Below are 17,125 nucleotides of genomic sequence, written 5' to 3' on the forward strand. Positions count from 1 at the left end.
ACCCAGGGGCCTGACCGCTGTCGGACTCAGACACGTGCTGGTTTTTGGGCGGTCGGAGTAACGACTGTCTGCCGTGGAACATTTGTGGCTGCTGGCCTCTGCTCTGTCTCTATCACCTGCAGGGAGGGGACATTTGCCCTGCGGCTTTTTGTAGTTGTCCGTGGTGGTGGTGGTGGTGGTGGGGTTGTCCGCCGTGGTGGTGGTGGTGGGGTTGTCCGCCGTGGTGGTGGTGGTGTTGGTGGTGATGGTTGTGGCGGTGGTGATGGTGGTGTGGTGGGTTCACGTCCCTGCGGGGTCTCAGCATCGGTCACCACTAGGGTTTCAGAGATGACGAGGCGTCCGCTGTCATCTGAATCAAGGGGTGATGCATCTGTGTGTGAAACAGTGCATTGTTATTATTTTGTCATGATGTATCTGTTTTGCATACTTTCATCTACATAAAGGACATGTTTGGACTGACATTTGGCCCTGTGCTGCTGGTTTCATTTCATTAACATCAGGGGTCAGACATGCACTCTTTCATGATATGACTACAACTCCCATGATGCAACACTCTTGTGAGGGGATATGTGTTAGGCACGGCTACATATGCACTGTGTTTGGCCTGGGGGAATGGGCAGGGGTTGACAACACGCTGCATATCTGCACTGGCATGCATCTTACCTTCTCCTCCTGCTGCAGAGCCAGAAGTGTCCAATTGGGTGACCCCCACAACAGCTTCTGGCTCAATGGTAGCCTCAACGAGGTCCTCAAGGGCTGTGTTTGGTGTGACGCTGGATGTTCCGCCTCCTGTGCCAGCTGCATCCTTCACCCTTTCTGCAATCCTCTCCTTTGCCCTCTTCCTGAGGTCATATCACCTCTTCTTCAGATCTCTATGCTGCAGTGGGTGACTCCTACAGCATTTACTCTCTCCTTGATGCGCAGCCAGATTTTGCGCTTCTCTGCCTCAGGCACCTTTAGGGACAGCTTGCCAAAAACCTTGTTGTGTTTGCTGCTCACCCCCTCGATGAGTAGTTCAAGTTCTTTGTCAGAAAACTTTCGCTTTCTCTTCCTGGGCGTGTCCTTGTCCTGGGGTGCATCCTTCTCCATGCTGGATGTCTGTGCAGTAGCTGGTTTGTACTATCACTGTCTCACTCCTCAGCTCCTGTGCTCTGCCTCCTCCTCTGAGCTCCTCAGGGCACTGAATGAAGCATGGGCTGTGTTACTTCCTGCTTGTGATGTCATCAACCTGCTTCCAATACGACTTATTTTTTTTACCGAATTCGCTAATACCGAAATCGCAAATACCGATTCGGTATTTGCTACTTCGGTATTTGCTATTCTTTGATTTGGAGTCTCGCTAACGTGTTTTCCGAATTATTTAACGATTTTTTTGCGATTCGGTATTTAATACCGAATCTGTTGATGCATCGCGGTATGCGACTCCTTATTAGCGATTCCTTCTTTTTTGCTAATAAGGACTTGTTTTACCGAATTTTGATGCATATGCCCATAAGTCTCTTACTGATAGACTCCAGTTTGTTCAAAATAAGGCGGCCATCCTTATGAGTGGGCGGAGCTGCGTCGGCCAACGGACGTGCGCAGCACCAGCGAGGTAGCGCTCACGACGGCCATTGGCCGACGCAAGCACAGAACGGGTTAGACTACCCAGGCTTGGAGTGTGTTACTCTGACATCTTAAGCACCACCGATTACCAGCCAATCTCCTGGATTGAACAGAGACATCTGCACATCACTAGGACCCCATCATAGGCTACTTATGGTTAATTAACTAGAAAATCCAATCCCAGCACCTAATGTACAGTGTTTCAGACAGCACTTTCTCTGGATTGCTGGTACACCAGCCGACAGGAGGTTCTGACTCAAGTTTGGGAACCAGTTTTGCAAATTGCATCGCTCCTCTAGTTTTAGGAGTAGACCATCTACGTTTCTTACTTTAGAGGATCTTAATATCAAGTTCCATGACTAGCCTTGCATCCAGCAACCTATTGTCAGAGTGTACTATGCTTGGCCTCAAACAAATACTGTCTGAGACCACTCATGCACCATGGATGCGGTGTATTTACTGCATGGAGCTCCATGTGGCAAGGATTTATAGATACGTCAGGAATCCTGATGTATCTGTTGCCACAAAACTGGTGCATTGCTGGAGTGGGTCTGGAAACATACGCAATTCCCGCAATGTGTCATTCCCCTTGGGGCAAGCCCATTTGAAAAGGCCTGCATCACCCCTTATGCCTGTTTCAAGCAGGCGTAAGGATTTGACGCAGTGAGGCTGTCGAAGTGGTGCAGTGAAATCTCATAGATTTCACTGCGATACTTCTCCGAGCCTTTTGTGCCCCGAATGCTCACCCTGCATACATTATACCTGTTACAGGTATAATGTAGCGCGGGGGTCTACAAAGTGATGCCTCTGCCCAGATTTGTCACTGTGTAAATAAGGCATAGTGTGGCGTATTTTTTACGCCACCACACCATCTCAAAAGGTGACGAAATGGCGCCATAAGCCCTTCATAAATAAGGGCCTATATTCTTTGAACTTTTACATAGTCCATTCCCAACCCACTCTCTCCTCTATGACTATGTAAATGCTGACAAACTAGGTGCCATGTTAGTAGATTTTAACCAAACTTTTGAGCCTCTAGTGACAGATGAAGATTTCCTAGGGGATGACGAGGACTGCCACTGGGGAGTCCCAAAATTAGAGTTGAAACCAGTTGTGCGCTGGACTAAAGATGTGATTAGTATGAATGCTCTTTGTCTAGAGAAAGGCTTAAGAGCATTAAATGGTAGGACGCAAAGTGATAAAAGTGGTTCCATGACATTTGACAATGGGAGGCACAAGCGCAGAATCGACTATGTACTTTGTACTTTTAATTTATGGCCTCTGCTAAGTGACATGGAGATTGTTTGGAGGAGTGAGAGTGATCACAATCCCCTGTGTATAAAGCATAAATGGTGGTCGTTGCCACATGGGCAAACCTGTCTTAGTGCACTTGTCCCACCGCAAATCGTCCCTAGTAATAATATGCGCAGGTTGAAATGGACAAATGTAGTAACTAACCAACAGGCAACTGATGATATTATAAATGAGGTTGAAAAAGCTATAACAGCTATGGAGCAGCTTAATCACTCCAGGCATGAGCAGAGGGGTGTGACCGAAATTCATGATACTCTTTTCAAAGTTATTAAACACCATTTCTTAAAGCGGGTCAAGGGTAACGGTGAGAGAGTACCCAAGAACGCAACCTGGTATAATGCCCCTTGTAGGGACGCCCGAAATGTTTTGGGTGCTGCCCTAAATATCAGGGATACTATGGCTATTCAATCTGCTAGGAAGAAGTACAAAGCCAGTATAGCGAGTGCAAAGAAAGCCTGGGATGAGCGACACTGGTCTGAATTAAAAAGAGCCAGTGACAGGAAAGACACTAGATTGTTCTGGAACATTGTTAAATGGGGCGGTGAGGGAAAACCCGAAACGCCAAATAATAATGTTCCGGAAGAAGAATGGATAACATTTTTCAGTAGCTAGTATGCAGACTCAAATCGGTTTGCATGTAGCACGGATATAAATTATACCCACTTTAAAGATAATTTCTTCAGTCCACAAGAAATCCTGGAGGCTTTGAGTACTGTAAATAGTGGTCGTGCACCAGGTATGGACGGTGTTCCTGCCGATGTTTTTATTAATGACAAGGAGAGGTGGTGCAGGTACATCAGTCTCCTTATTAACAGCATTGCAAGGGGTGCTGCGGTACCTGCATCTTGGCGGGGTGCTGTAATCATACCAGTGTTCAAAAAAGGCGATCGCTCCAAGCCCGGAAATTATAGGCCGATTAGCCTTATTGACACTATACAAAAAACAATAGGGCGTGTGATTGTTAACAGGCTCTTGGATTGGGCTGAGGACAACGATGCTTTGTCACCATTCCAAGCGGGTTTCCGCAGGTCGACAAGTACTGTGGACCAGGTTTTTCGCTTCAATCTACTGCAATGGAAGACTGTGGTGCTGGGCGGAGGCAGCCTGTACGCGGCTTTTGTCGACCTGCGGGCTGCCTTCGACCTAGTCCCGCGGTTGAAGCTGTGGTCTGTCCTCAGGAACCTGGGTGTCCCTGATGATTTACTGACTCTAATAAGGCTTCATGAATCTACATTTGCTAGAATACAATGGGGGGTCAGGGCATGGAGACAGCCGACTTCCCGGTAGAGCAGGGAGTCCGGCAAGGTTGTTCAATGGCCCCTACTCTTTTTACACTGTTTATAAACGGTGTTGTATCACCCATGGTATCGGCAGAATTGGATGCCCCTTCATTAGCTAACATTAAAATCCCAATACTAATGTTCGCTTACGATACGCTTATCTTATCGAAAACTCCAAGCGGTCTCCAGCGAGCATTAGTTATTTTTGATTCATTTTGCAGCGAACACGGTCTGGAGGTTAATGTCTCAAAAACTAAACTAATGATTTTTAACCCCCATCCGAGTTTTAAATCCAAAATTATTATGAATGGATGTCCCTTAGAAGTAGTGAATACTTTCACTTATTTAGGAATCCACATTTCAAATAAGAATTCTTGGAGTAATCATATTGATATAGCTTCTCTGAGACACCAGCAATTATCAGGTGCCATTAGTTCCGAGCACAGGAAGTCTTTAACGAAATCTGTCAAACCTGCTTTGCAGATATACGAGGCTAAAGCTCTTGGCTCTGCACTATATGGTGCCGAGTTATGGGGCTTTGAGAATGTGGTTGCCTTACAAATTTCGGAAAACAAGTTCTTCCGTTCGATAACTGGTCTTCCGAAAAGTACTCCTTTATTGCCCCTCAGGTAATTGGGTAGAAAATCGGTAACTGACTTGGTCAGACTTCGACCAATCTTGTATTGGAGGAGGCTCTGGACCACGCCCGAGCTTTTACATTATGCTGAGGGGTTTTTAGACATCATTACAGCAGATATATTCCACAAAAATAGGTGGCTTAACTCCCTGAAAGTAACCCTGAATGACCTCGGAATGGGTCTGCTTTGGTCAGATCCAGCTTGATCAGTCTTTCCCACTAAAAGTCTCTTAAAGGAAATCTACTGGGAAAAGGTAGCTTCTCGGGGCAGGTCCAGCACTAGTTTAGCTTCTATGACTGAAGGATTTTTAGAGGCTAAATTGTATCCTTCCTTGGAACCTTATTGGGACTGTATAACAAGGCCTTGTGACCGTAAACTCCTATTTCAATTGAGAGCACGTTCATTGCCCCTTCGATTTTTGACTGCTAAATGGGAAGGTGGTGTAAATGCTAGTTGTCCTGCCTGTGGCTCTGCTAATGAAACTAAGGGTCATTTTCTGTTTGTTTGCGCTGCTTATCAGGATCCCAGACGCATATGGTTAAAACCGATGTGTAAGAATCTAGGGACTACCAGTAGTTTAACTGCTTTGCGTATCCTATGCACTACTAGTGAGATGTGGGTATTGATAGCAACTGCCAAATACCTTGGATGGGCATGGTCGATTAGACAGAGACTGCTAGTCTCTTGACTATTCTCTGTCTGATATACTTTGTGGTTAAACTGGATAGAGACTGATAGTCATTTGACTATTCTCTGTCTGGTTGAACCACCTGTTTACACCCATCCATGATATTTTCTTTTTAGGAAATTGTAAAACCTAATTCTTTTTAAAAATCTCTAACAGTGCAAATTTTAATATGATATTTTTAAGTCTTGAATTGAAATTGAGTCATGAATTGTAAATAATATGCTTTTTTTAACTGTTTTTTATTGTAATTGATTGTCAACTAAATTTGTATTTTTAAATTGTCTTTGCTTTTATGAGTGAAATCTCGAATAAAGCATATTTGACTTGACTTGAAAAAACTTGAATTTTTGATGTACATTTTAAAGACCATCTTCCTCTGATATTAATACACATTCCTATGACCATCTACACTTGCACGATTTAATACAGTTTCTGATGACTCTTTTAGAGAGCACTAGGATAGTGTCTTCTGCCTTGAAACCTGCAGGGCTTTTGCATGTATCTCAATATATATTTTACTAGCTCAAATTCACTCCAATCTCTAAGAAACTGGAGGACTGCTGCAATCAGAGTTACCTTTAAAAGTTCGATCACAAAGATGAGTGGCTGAGGATCCTTCTGAAGTTCATCTAAGTCGTCATAGCCAAGCGTGTGGTAGGCGAACATGTTGGCCTGTCCACATGTGTGCATGTGCCACTCTGTTGGGTCTTTTCCTTCGGCAATTCGGCGTAGGCTTTTGGAGACCAGAGGGTATACACCTGTATGCTGAACACAAAAGGAAATACCTTACTTACAAAGCTCTAGCAAGCCATTTCAGAAATAGAAATGTAGATGGTATTCATGGTTCAGAAAGAAATCAGGATCTGGTTTGAGATTTTAGTGTTCTTTGTTGTAGTGCTCCATTGGCCTTAAATTCTAAATTCCATATTTGTTAAGCACGACTTATCACTTCACCTTGGGGCCATCAGGGAGACTAAGTGAGTTTCTGCCTACAGTCACATGATGCTGAACTGGCTGCAAATGACAATCAAACCGTGAGCCACGTGATCAGAGTCACCCACTCTGCCCGCTGCGCCACACCTCTCCACCTGGATCAGCCAACTACAACCACCCATTACTTTCGCCACAGAAATAAAAGCAATTTGGAGGAAGGGACATGCAGTTTCGAGGCTCAACCCTTTGGAAGTTCTTGCTATTGAGTTTTCATCCTGAGTGAGACTTCCAAAAATTGATTATCATAAAACTTGGGAAACTAGTAGTTCTGTTCAGTGAGGATTCTGCTCTGGTCCTGGATTATAGATCTTGGAGGGAGCTCAAGGGGCTTCGGGCCACTGGGTGTGACCCTCCACGTAAGAGCATGCCACTAATGCCAAGGGAGGACTTTATCACCATTATTCTGTGGCAGTCTGTTATGTCAAATGATATGAATAAGACATGGAGATTGACAAGGAAGTGATACGGTTTTGTTATGTTCTAGTAAACAAACTGGATGTGTGGTCTAAGGCCATCTCTGTGGAGTGATGTTGATCCAAACCATCATCAGACTTATAGCAAGGCAATGCTGGGCAACCATCTAGCATACCTCTATCAATGGGGCACCAGATTACGGAAGAATTTTTTCTACAGTTTGAAGCAGAGATGATTCAGTGAAAACTGTTATGTGGATACAGATTGCATTTAAAATTGACTGAAAAGTGGTGGAAAAGAAAAAAGACAGTCTTAGAGCAAGGGAAGTTTTATTTGGGGGGATTCATGTGCGTTATAAATTAAAATAACATAACAATGATGAAATGCTGGCTCGTGTTCAGTTCAGGATTTTTTATGTTTGGTTCCACTAAAAACCTTCAGAACATCAGCCTCTATCATCTCCTTATAAGATATAAATTCTGTCAGAATGGACAATATGTTGAATTACAAAATTCATACTTTAGCAGCCTGTTTACAAATTCATAACGTTAGGGAGGTATTAGAGTTTAATCCATCTAAATAAATTTGATATATTATTCTTAATTATATTCCAGCAGCATGTTTGCTTGACTTCAAGAAGAGGTACTGTTCACCTGTAGATCACAGAAAAAGCAGCGGTCCAGGTGGTCTCCGGACTAAATAAAAAGGGGTCCAGGCCATAGGTGTACTGGATGGCCATAGAAGGATGATTAGTTTCTGAAATGGCTAATTAGATATACAGGATACCCTGTATAGCCAGGCACTATAGTGCTTGAAAAAATACCGAACGTATGTCGGGGAACATCTCTGTGCTACAGAGGATCCATGATCATCATGACCCTGGTGGCAAGCTGTAGTGTGTAGGGTAAATAGCTTCTGGATTCAAGCAGTGGTTATTTGGAAGCTACATGTTGCACTATGACTTTAACACTAGTGACTAGCCTGCAGTAAAACAAATGTAGGTGTGGTCTTTGAGACCTAAAACCATATTAATGTTTATTTCTAGGACAGGTGATGGATGTCTATCGCCCAGAGACAGCTAAATCTGTAGAAAGTATTTTATGTAGGCTGTTGCCCGCCCCTAACTCTCTCCTGCTCACTGCAGCAGTTTGTAAGCTATTTTAGGACTTTTACTTAAGCATAAACTAACAATTTCAATTGGTGAACGGTGGCAATGAATCTAAACAAATGATAGCGGATGGCATCCATCACTTGCCTATGCTAGCGGATGACATCCATCATTTACCTACGATAGCGGATGACATCCATCAGTTATATACGATAGCGGATGACATCCATCATTTACCTGCGATAGAGAATGACATCCATCATTTACCTACGATAGCGGATAACATCCGTCTTTCAACTACGTTGGCGGATGACATCCATCCTTTACCTTCTGAGGAGCAATGAGAACTGTTACGATGCTAGCGAGGGTGGTATCTATGAACCGTAAATAACGAGATTATTAGGTGTACGCATTTTCGCTACGCTACTTAGAAGGGTTCGTCTTATTTACAGGTTTCTTCATTTTTACCCTCGGGTTCCATTTCAGATACGGCATCCATTTTGTCTCTTGCCCTCACGTAGTCAGCGAACAGACAAATGTCCGCCTCATGACCCTGTGATTCCCGAGACTGGGGGATGACACGGCAGAGACAGATGTCTCCGCAGCTGGGTAATCTTCCCACGTTGGCCTATTGTTTCAGCCTTGCATGCGCTCGGCTCGAATCCTTTGATCCTGGGATTACGCTTCCGATACAACCTCCACACTCCTTCTCCTTCTGTTGTCTGACTTCCTTGCACCTGTTCCTGTCTCTTACTCTCGTCCTTTTACAACTAGAGTGGAATGTGCATAGCAGCAGGATAATGTGCTTTTACAGTTGGGAACCGACAAATGTTACTGTGATTATGTTCCGGGTTTCCGACACCATGAATGAAGCCTTTTAAGTTTATTGTGGGAACTGAGTTGTAACCTTTTGTTCGTTACGTTATTGAATGCTGAAAATGTGTATAAAAGGAGCGACGCACATTTGCAATTTGAAGCAGGCTCTTGGAACCTACACTCTGTTGTACTTCCCATGACTTTTGCATCCCTGCAGTAATAAACGCTGATCTTTGACGCCAAAGGAAGTGTCCCGTGTCTCTGTCACTTGTGCGCCGAACAGGTATCCTACGAAGGTTTCAGGTGTTGTCCCCTGGCACCGCTGGTACTTAAAAGTCCAGTCCTTCACTACGATGACGGATGACATCCTTCATTTAACTATGGTAGAGGTTGACATCCATCCTTACCTACGATGGCGGATGGCATTCATCATTTAACTATGATAGCGAATGCCATCCATCCTTTACCTACGATGGCGAATGACATCCATCCTTCACCTACAACGGCGAATGACATCCATCCTTCACCTACGACGGCGAATGACATCCATCCTTTACCTACAATAGCAGATGGCATTCATCATTTAACTATGATAGCGGGTGACATCCATCCTTTGCCTACGATGGCGGATGATATCCATCATTTACCTATGATGGCGGATGTCATCCATCATTTACCTACGATGGCGGATGATATCCATCATTTACCTATGATGGCGGATGTTATCCATCATTTACCTTTGTAGCAGATGGCATGCATCATTTACCTACAATAGCGCATGAAATCCATCATTATACACCATTGCCTAAAAAATGAGGTACCATTGCAGGGGTTTCCAAACTTTTCTGTACTGAGCGCTACTTATGGTTAATGAAACGCATTGAGAGCTACTAATATTATAAGTGTTGTATAATTTAATTTTTTTTATATGTATAATATTTCAACCAAGCAAAGGCCTTCTAATTTAGTAAGCTGGCTGCACACAGGTGAGCTATTCAGAGGTAGCTGGAAAGCCTTCTTTCTGACATGGTGTTGGTGGTTTTAGGACTCTGGGCACTTTAGCACTGCTGTACAGTGTAAAGTGCATGTGCTCTCTGTGTTAAATATGGTAAGATTGGTCTATACCTGTTTGGCCTATTTAATTTACCTGTCAGTCCCTTGTGAAGTGGTATCTCATATACCCATGGCAAACCTATCCCAGGCCTCTGCCATTGCAGGGCCTGTGCGCGCAGTGTTACTGTCGCTGTGACGTGGCACCTAAAGTGTGTGCCATGTCCGTGACCCCCTTTTACTACATGTCAGTCACCTCTAAGGTAGGCCCTAGCTATCCCTATGGGCAGGGTGCATTGTAGGTAAAAGACAGGACATGTAACTTAAGTGTGTGAGATGTCCTGTTAGTGAGAAAAAAACAGCCGTTTTGGTTTCTCACTACTGTGGGGCTGCCCTCCCATAGGAATGCATTGGGGATTCCCTGATAAGTGTTTCAGTAGTAATCCCTGATATAAGAGGCGCAGCGTGGCCAAGTTTGGTATGTTTGGAATAGTGATAATAAATGCAACGCAATGGTGTGCGCAGATTTATTATAACTATTTTAGAAATGCCAATTTTAGAAGTTGGCATTTCTGTGTGCTATGTGTCAGCCTGCCTGACGTGTATTGCATGTCTGGCTTTTGAGTAACAGGGGATGGTTGGTGTGTGTGGCTCCAGGAGGGGCAAAGTGAGTCAGCGCTAGGCTGAATGGGACATCTACAATTTGAGTAGTGGCAGGGGAAGTCCCTGGTCACTAAATAGGATTGCGCCTGCCCTAGTGAATGCTGGCTCCGCCCCCCTGTGGTGTGTCTGATGTTGAGCCCCCACCTAACAAAGGGAAAGAGGAGCTTGGAAAACAAAGTGCTGCAAATCCCCCCTGAACCAGTTGCATCTGGTTCCCCCATGCCCTGCACTGCAGACAAAGAAATGCTGAGTATAAATCTCGGGGCTGTGACCCAATGATGTGTGCTGTTCCTAGACTTGTGAAGGGATTGCTGCTGCTGGGGCCCAGGAGGAACCGCCATGGGGGCTTGCCTCCCTGTTGGAGGGCCCTATGAGGTAGCCTCCCTGGGAAAATCTATGCTACAGGGACCCTGGAAGACTTTTGCGCCCTGTGATCGCTTTGCCTTTTCAGTTCCCAGGACCTTATGGACTTTTTGGAGCTCTTGCTCCCTGTATTTCAATTGGCCCCCAGAAGAGAAGTGCATGGGCTTTTGCAGCGCTAAGCGGCGATCATTTCCGAGGGAATCCTGACGTGGGGATTCCCTCGCAGTGCATGGGAAGAGTGGGTGCTCACCAAGCATTGGTGTGTGTCACGAGGCGGGAGACCACACCGCCTTCATGCTGAAGCGGGCACCCACACTGTGTTATTGTCGCATTTAAAACCTTTGCTCCAACAGCGGGAGCCTACCCTGCAATCTTGAGGTTATCGGCGGGAGCCCACTCCGCTTATGCTTTGTGTTTTTGGCGGGTGCCCACCCTGCGTTTCACTGCCAAGATCACCCCAGAGGAAGTCGGGCGGCTGTGCCTGGAGGTGGGCGGGGCCTGCCGAACTGGCCGGAAGTCAGCAAATACCAATCGGGGCTCCAGTGAGCTGAGGGAAGCCCCGCTTATGCTGAGAAGAAGTGCACGAAGAAGTCACTGGTGATGTGGCCAAGTCATTAGAGAAGAGCGGGGCTCCCATAAGCGAAGGTGAGCCTCGCATGCTGCCCGAGAAGTCTGGAAGTGGTGCATGTCTGAGCAGGGCTCCCGTGAGATGGAAAGAGGCCCATGAGCACCATAGAAGTCGGAGCTGTGCGAGCTCCATTTTTCCCTGAGAACCCCAGCGCCAGAGGCAGTGAGGAGACCTGCAGGGGAGGGGGGGCCCGAGGCACATTGTCGGTGCCTGCCCCTGCCGCGCTGGTACAGAGGAGAAGGTTACGATGAGGTCAGAGAAGAGGTCCCAACAGCGGGACCTGTTGGGCACATTTCCAGTGCCCAGAGCCTGCTGAGTCACCCACAGAGAGCCCGGTGAGTGGGGCTCAGTTGTACACTGGTTGGGTGTGTGTCTGGCACATTGCCGGTGCCTGCCCCCTGTGGCAGGGCTTAGGGCACCGTGAGTGCCCGTGCTGATTTCTCCAGCTGCCCCGCTTGACAGTGGGGAGCTGCAACGTGGGACTAGTTGTTAAAGAGCCCAGTGGGGCTCACAAGGCACAGTAGTGTCAGCACCCTTCTTTTCCTTTGGAGGCACTTTTAAGATGGAGTAAGGTACACTCCTGCCCTACCCCAGCACTTTGCGCACTTTGCATGTTGCTGAATTGGCAGCCAGATGGCTAAAGGGATAGCCCTTGAGAGTAAGCCCTGACTTTCTGGACAGAGGGTATTGGAGCCCTAGTAGAGGCCAGTTAGCCTTGGGTCCATTTTGGTGATGGGTAGGGAGCAAGGTGCTACAAGGATTACGTAATGTGTTGATGCCTGATCTGATTATTGCCAAATGTGATTCCTTCACCTTGAGTGTTGCATAATGTATTTATGCTAATGCCTAATGCCATGCTATGATGTTTTGGGGTAGTACCTATTGGAGCAATGTGGTTATGCTTGTGAGTTTATTGCATAATGTGTTTATGCTGGTGAGGCCCAATGCGTAATGTGTTTATGTTTATGAGGTTTGGGCCTAATGTGATTTATTGCCTAATGTCATGTTATGATATTTTAGGAGGGTCGTTAATGCTAATGTGATAATGCTTAGGTCATTATGGTACCAGTAGTTACTGGCTGTGTTTTGCATTTACTTACCTGATCTGATGGTTCTGACGGTGGCCCGTTTGGCCTGGTCCTATATATAATCCCCTGTGAATATTGCATAGTGCCAGTTGGCACAGTGTAAATTTGTGATTACGTTTCTAATGTGTTTATGATAATACAAAGGCTATTTTTTATATTACCTTGTGTGGGGTTTCTTTTGAAGTGTGCCTAGTTTGTTGCTGCTGCGCGTGTGTGTTGCCCAAATGCTTTACACATTGCCTCTGGAATAAGCTACCAAGGGGGTGAGCAGGGGTTATCTTTGTCGTGTACCTCCCTGTCCCTGACCAGAGTGGTGGTTTCTGCCTGGCTTTGGCGCAAGCCTTAGTCAACCAGAAATCCCATTTCTAACATATATTAAATATTACTGCAAAATAATTTTATAAATTTATTATCAATCTACAAAAAAAGTAAATCTGCTAAAGCACTTTTAACTTAATTTTGAATTAAATCTTTAATTATCTTGAAGATAGAAGAGGTGAATGTGGAGATTTATACTTATAGGGTTATGAATAGCATTAATGATACTTTTTTTCTTTTATTTTTAATTTACTGTTGCTTCTAAATGTACTACAAAATGCAGTTTGTGAATAGGCCGTGGGTACCCCTCCAAACGTCCCTTTCAATGAATAATATTTAGATCCACCTTTCTCCACCCCCTTCTCAGTATAGGTAGTGTGGAATCTGTTTTTTAATGATAGCGTTTAATTTATTAGAAATTAAGACTATAGTAACATAAGTGAGTTTCATGCTTTCTTCCATTTTGAATGTGATGTCGTAATACACCACCTGATCACCACAGCTGTTGTTCTCCTTGCTGTAATAAAGAATTATGAGCATTGACACCGAAAGACTAAAGCTTTTTCAGTCACACTAAATGCGAGGACAACTTATGTGTCCAAGATTGTATCACATACTGTGTATCAACTCATGTTACCTGAATAGACTCTGAGAACGTTTGAATCTAATGTGATAGTATTATGAGAGAACCTTTAAATGTATTCAGTAGTAAAATGTTTCTTCTCTCTCATTCCCTGTTGGTGCACATCCTGGGAACCATGGGGCATATTAGCAACAACTTGCAAAAATTATCGCAAACCGCACTTAGCGCGATTTTTTTTATCGCCTCCTATCGCTGGATTTTATCGCGGTGATAACGCAGTATTGCCAACGTTTATCTCCATGGCAATAAAAAAATCCAGCGATAGTGGCGAATCCCATGTTTAACGCGAGATTTCCAGCGATAAAAATCCTATCGCTAAGGAAAATCTCGCTAATAGGCAGGTGGGGACTTAGCCATAGAATCCACCTCCCATTGACTATTATGGCTAAGTCAGGTTTTTACCAGGTGAAAAATCCTGGCCCTAATCGGCGTTTGCGTGGGTTTTTTATCGCGTCGCGGGTATTGCTAAAAGGCGATAGCTGTGTTAGCGACAGCTTTCAGTCGCTACCAGTTTGGTTACGCCCACTTTGCATGTCATTAGCGATAAATAGCGCTGACATGCAAAGCGGGCCCCAAACCGCTCGCTATCGCCTGGTAGCTGTCGCTACCTGCTGTTAGTAACAGCTTGGTAATTGGGCGATACAAAATTGGCGCTTTGTCAGCAAAAAGTGCCACTAGAGCGGCAATAACGCCCATGCTAATATGCCCCCATGTTCTTGTGTACTGAATGTATGCTTTGTCTAAAGTCCTAAAAAAGGACCTGCCTTTACACTTTTAAAGAAACCTCTTTTTCCCCACCTTGGAAGGCGAATCAATGCTGGTTTTTCTATTGAACTTTACTGAGTTCTTTGTACTTATGGATTATAAAATAATATACTAACTGTTTGATTTTCCAGCTTATGTATTATTTAAGTAAACGCCTAAACTGTAGCCAGTGTCTGGTATTCTTATGGACAATGTCACTACTTTATTCTAATTTGTATGATTATTAAAATAGAGATGTGTTCAGTCGGGGAGCACCAAAGTCAGTACAGAGACTACACCACTCCAGGCCCAGCTCTTGGCAAGCATTGGGCAGGTAAAGGAAAGACAGCTTAGTGTGGCAACAGATCTGGTAGCAGAGCTCTCATTGTTTCCAGTCGGCACTGAATATACCTACTTGGATGAGGTAAATTGACTAGAGAGATGATTACTCTACCTTCATGGTTCAGGTAGTTTTGCCCAGAAATTCAAATTGACCCAGCCCCAACCTGATCCTGATTCCCCAAGACAAGGTATTAGAGAGATCGAAATGAGTATCAATGTGAGTAGGAAAGAGACAATTTTGTGTGGTTACCCTCCCACATTTTGCTCCAATGTTGATCGTTATGACTCTGAAAGTACACTGGAGCCTGCTGCCCAGGCCACCGAGGCAGTGATCTCTCCCTAAAACTGATGTGTGTGAATTAGTAACCCCAGTTGGCAAGGACTTTAATCCCCAAGTATAAGGAACCAGTGGTACACAGGGCCTGTGTGCAAAAGGGGTCACCAGAGCTTGAAGCACTGCTTGTGCCACCCTGAGTGACCCAAGTCTGTAGGCTAGCCATTGCAGACTGCAAGAGCAATGCAAACTGCTCGAATTTGACTTTGGCCTCACCAGTCGTGGCAAGAACAAAGCACTATCTTTAATATATGTCAGTCATCCCTAGGGTAAGCCCCCACAGCCCAGGAGGCAGGGTGCATAATATTAAGGGTGGGGACATTTAAGTGCAAACCTATATGTCCCAATTGTGACCTTTACCATTAAAGGATTCTATAAGTGTTTAGCGGTCCATAGGAGAAAATGGGCTGGTGTCCGGGCAACCTCGGGGTTGCAAGCTCCATAATGGTTCCGCCAAAATATGTCACTTTGGTATCAAACAACATGCCTCCTCACCCCTGACACAAACCTTGTGCCCTAGGTTATGTAGTATGCACCCAGGTGGCTACCTTGGAGGATGACCACCTGGTTGCCCCAGCGTTGATCAGGCTGCCAGCCCTTGCTTGCAGCCACCACAGTGTGAATACTCCCAGGAGTCAGGAACAAGGGCCTGAGCAGGAAGTTGGTCACACCTCCTCCTTCTCAGGATGGCTATTGATGTGGCCCATCGAGGTGGTGAGCTTCAAAGGCTACACCGCCTCTGATATTCATATGGGCTGTTTCCGAGAGGAGTAAACAGCCCTATTCCTGCCCCAGGCAGATTTGCACGAGGACAGATGGGAAATGAGGTATTCAGGAGGAGTACAACCCCAAAAGGCAAGCCACACCTATAGGGTGGGCTCCCTGGTCTGTACAGCTGAGGAAGACTTCTGGCATTTTTTTTAAATGGTAGAATAGAGGTTTCTGAGTAGAAAAGCAGACCTATACCCCCGGAGGTGGTCACTTTCGGAGCCGATTTGCCGCGGGGGCTAGTAGCCCATTGTCCACTTGCACCCACACCACTAACGGCACTAAATCTAAGATTTAAGAGCCACCCCTGACACCAGAACCTCAGTTCCCATCCAACTTACATCAAAGAGGACAAAGAGGAGACCCGAGACAAGGACAACAAGATTTGCACAAACCAAAAGAGGGAGACTCTAAATCTACTGGAACTGCACAATTGAGGCTCATCCTAGGATAAAGATCGGTTCACCCGACAGAGGGACCCCTGTGAGAATCAGAAGCAACCTCAGACTCACCTGGACTAGTGTCACTAGTCCCCTGCAAACTCCTGATAAAATAATGCTTCTGATTCGCTAGCCATTGGGCACTCCGAGGGATTGCCCAAATCCTGATGGTCTAGTGCATTGTGGGAACTATAGTCCTGCTCTCCATGAAGTTTCAGGCAGCTACCATGTTCCCCGGGATAACTGGATGTCAAAGTAACAACTGCTGTGCTTGCCGCTGTCAAGGCTTGTTGGTCATTACACACAGGGAGTCTAATGGGAGAGAGAAATCCAACCAGTAACATCCCTGCTCCCTGACTATGTAGAATTCACTCAACGGTACAAAAGGGGGTGGTGATGGACGGAGCAACTGAACCAATCAAACACTCACACCCAGCCAAAAGATCTGGGTTTGATCCATCACCGTTCTTTAGCCCACTCTGCCACCCCAGTTCAGACATGGCTATATGCAAATCAGTCTGATCCTGTGCCTCAGGGGAACAGTCCAGCCCGAACTGCCAAGCCATGCCTTCCCTGGACCGGAAACAAACATCCGAGGACCGGTTTCTGGCATTCCAGCCGTCGTCAGCCCGGCTTGCTTGAATCCAGTGGGAAAGTGAGCAAGGGACTCACGTCTGAGCATACCCTGCCACACTTATGGCGGCCAAAGCGGTACAAAAGGGGGTGGTGATGGACAGAGCATCTGAACCAATCAAACACTCACACCCACTCAAAAGATCTGGGTTTGATCCATCACCGTTCTTTAGCCCACTCTGCCACCCCAGTTCAGACATGGCTATATGTAAATCAGTCTGACCATGTGCCTCAGGGGAACAGTCCAGCCTGAAC

The 17,125-nt window shown here is 45.6% G+C and overlaps 2 protein-coding genes across 2 annotated transcripts in view; one reads left to right on the forward strand and one right to left on the reverse strand.

Moving 5' to 3' along the window:
• Positions 1–17,125, reverse strand: part of AIPL1 (AIP like 1 HSP90 co-chaperone) — a 212,928-nt gene that overhangs the window by 150,839 nt on the left and 44,964 nt on the right. Inside the window, exon 3 of the mRNA XM_078679330.1 lies at positions 6,102–6,290. Within this exon, the coding sequence (XP_078535456.1) occupies positions 6,102–6,290 (189 nt within the window). The remainder of the gene's footprint in view (positions 1–6,101; positions 6,291–17,125) is intronic.
• PIMREG (PICALM interacting mitotic regulator) overlaps positions 1–17,125 on the forward strand; it is a 665,098-nt gene that overhangs the window by 36,290 nt on the left and 611,683 nt on the right. The gene's annotated exons all lie outside the window — the stretch shown is intronic.

This window comes from Lissotriton helveticus, chromosome 3_1 (genome assembly GCF_964261635.1).
Source record: "Lissotriton helveticus chromosome 3_1, aLisHel1.1, whole genome shotgun sequence".
NCBI lineage: Eukaryota > Metazoa > Chordata > Amphibia > Caudata > Salamandridae > Lissotriton > Lissotriton helveticus.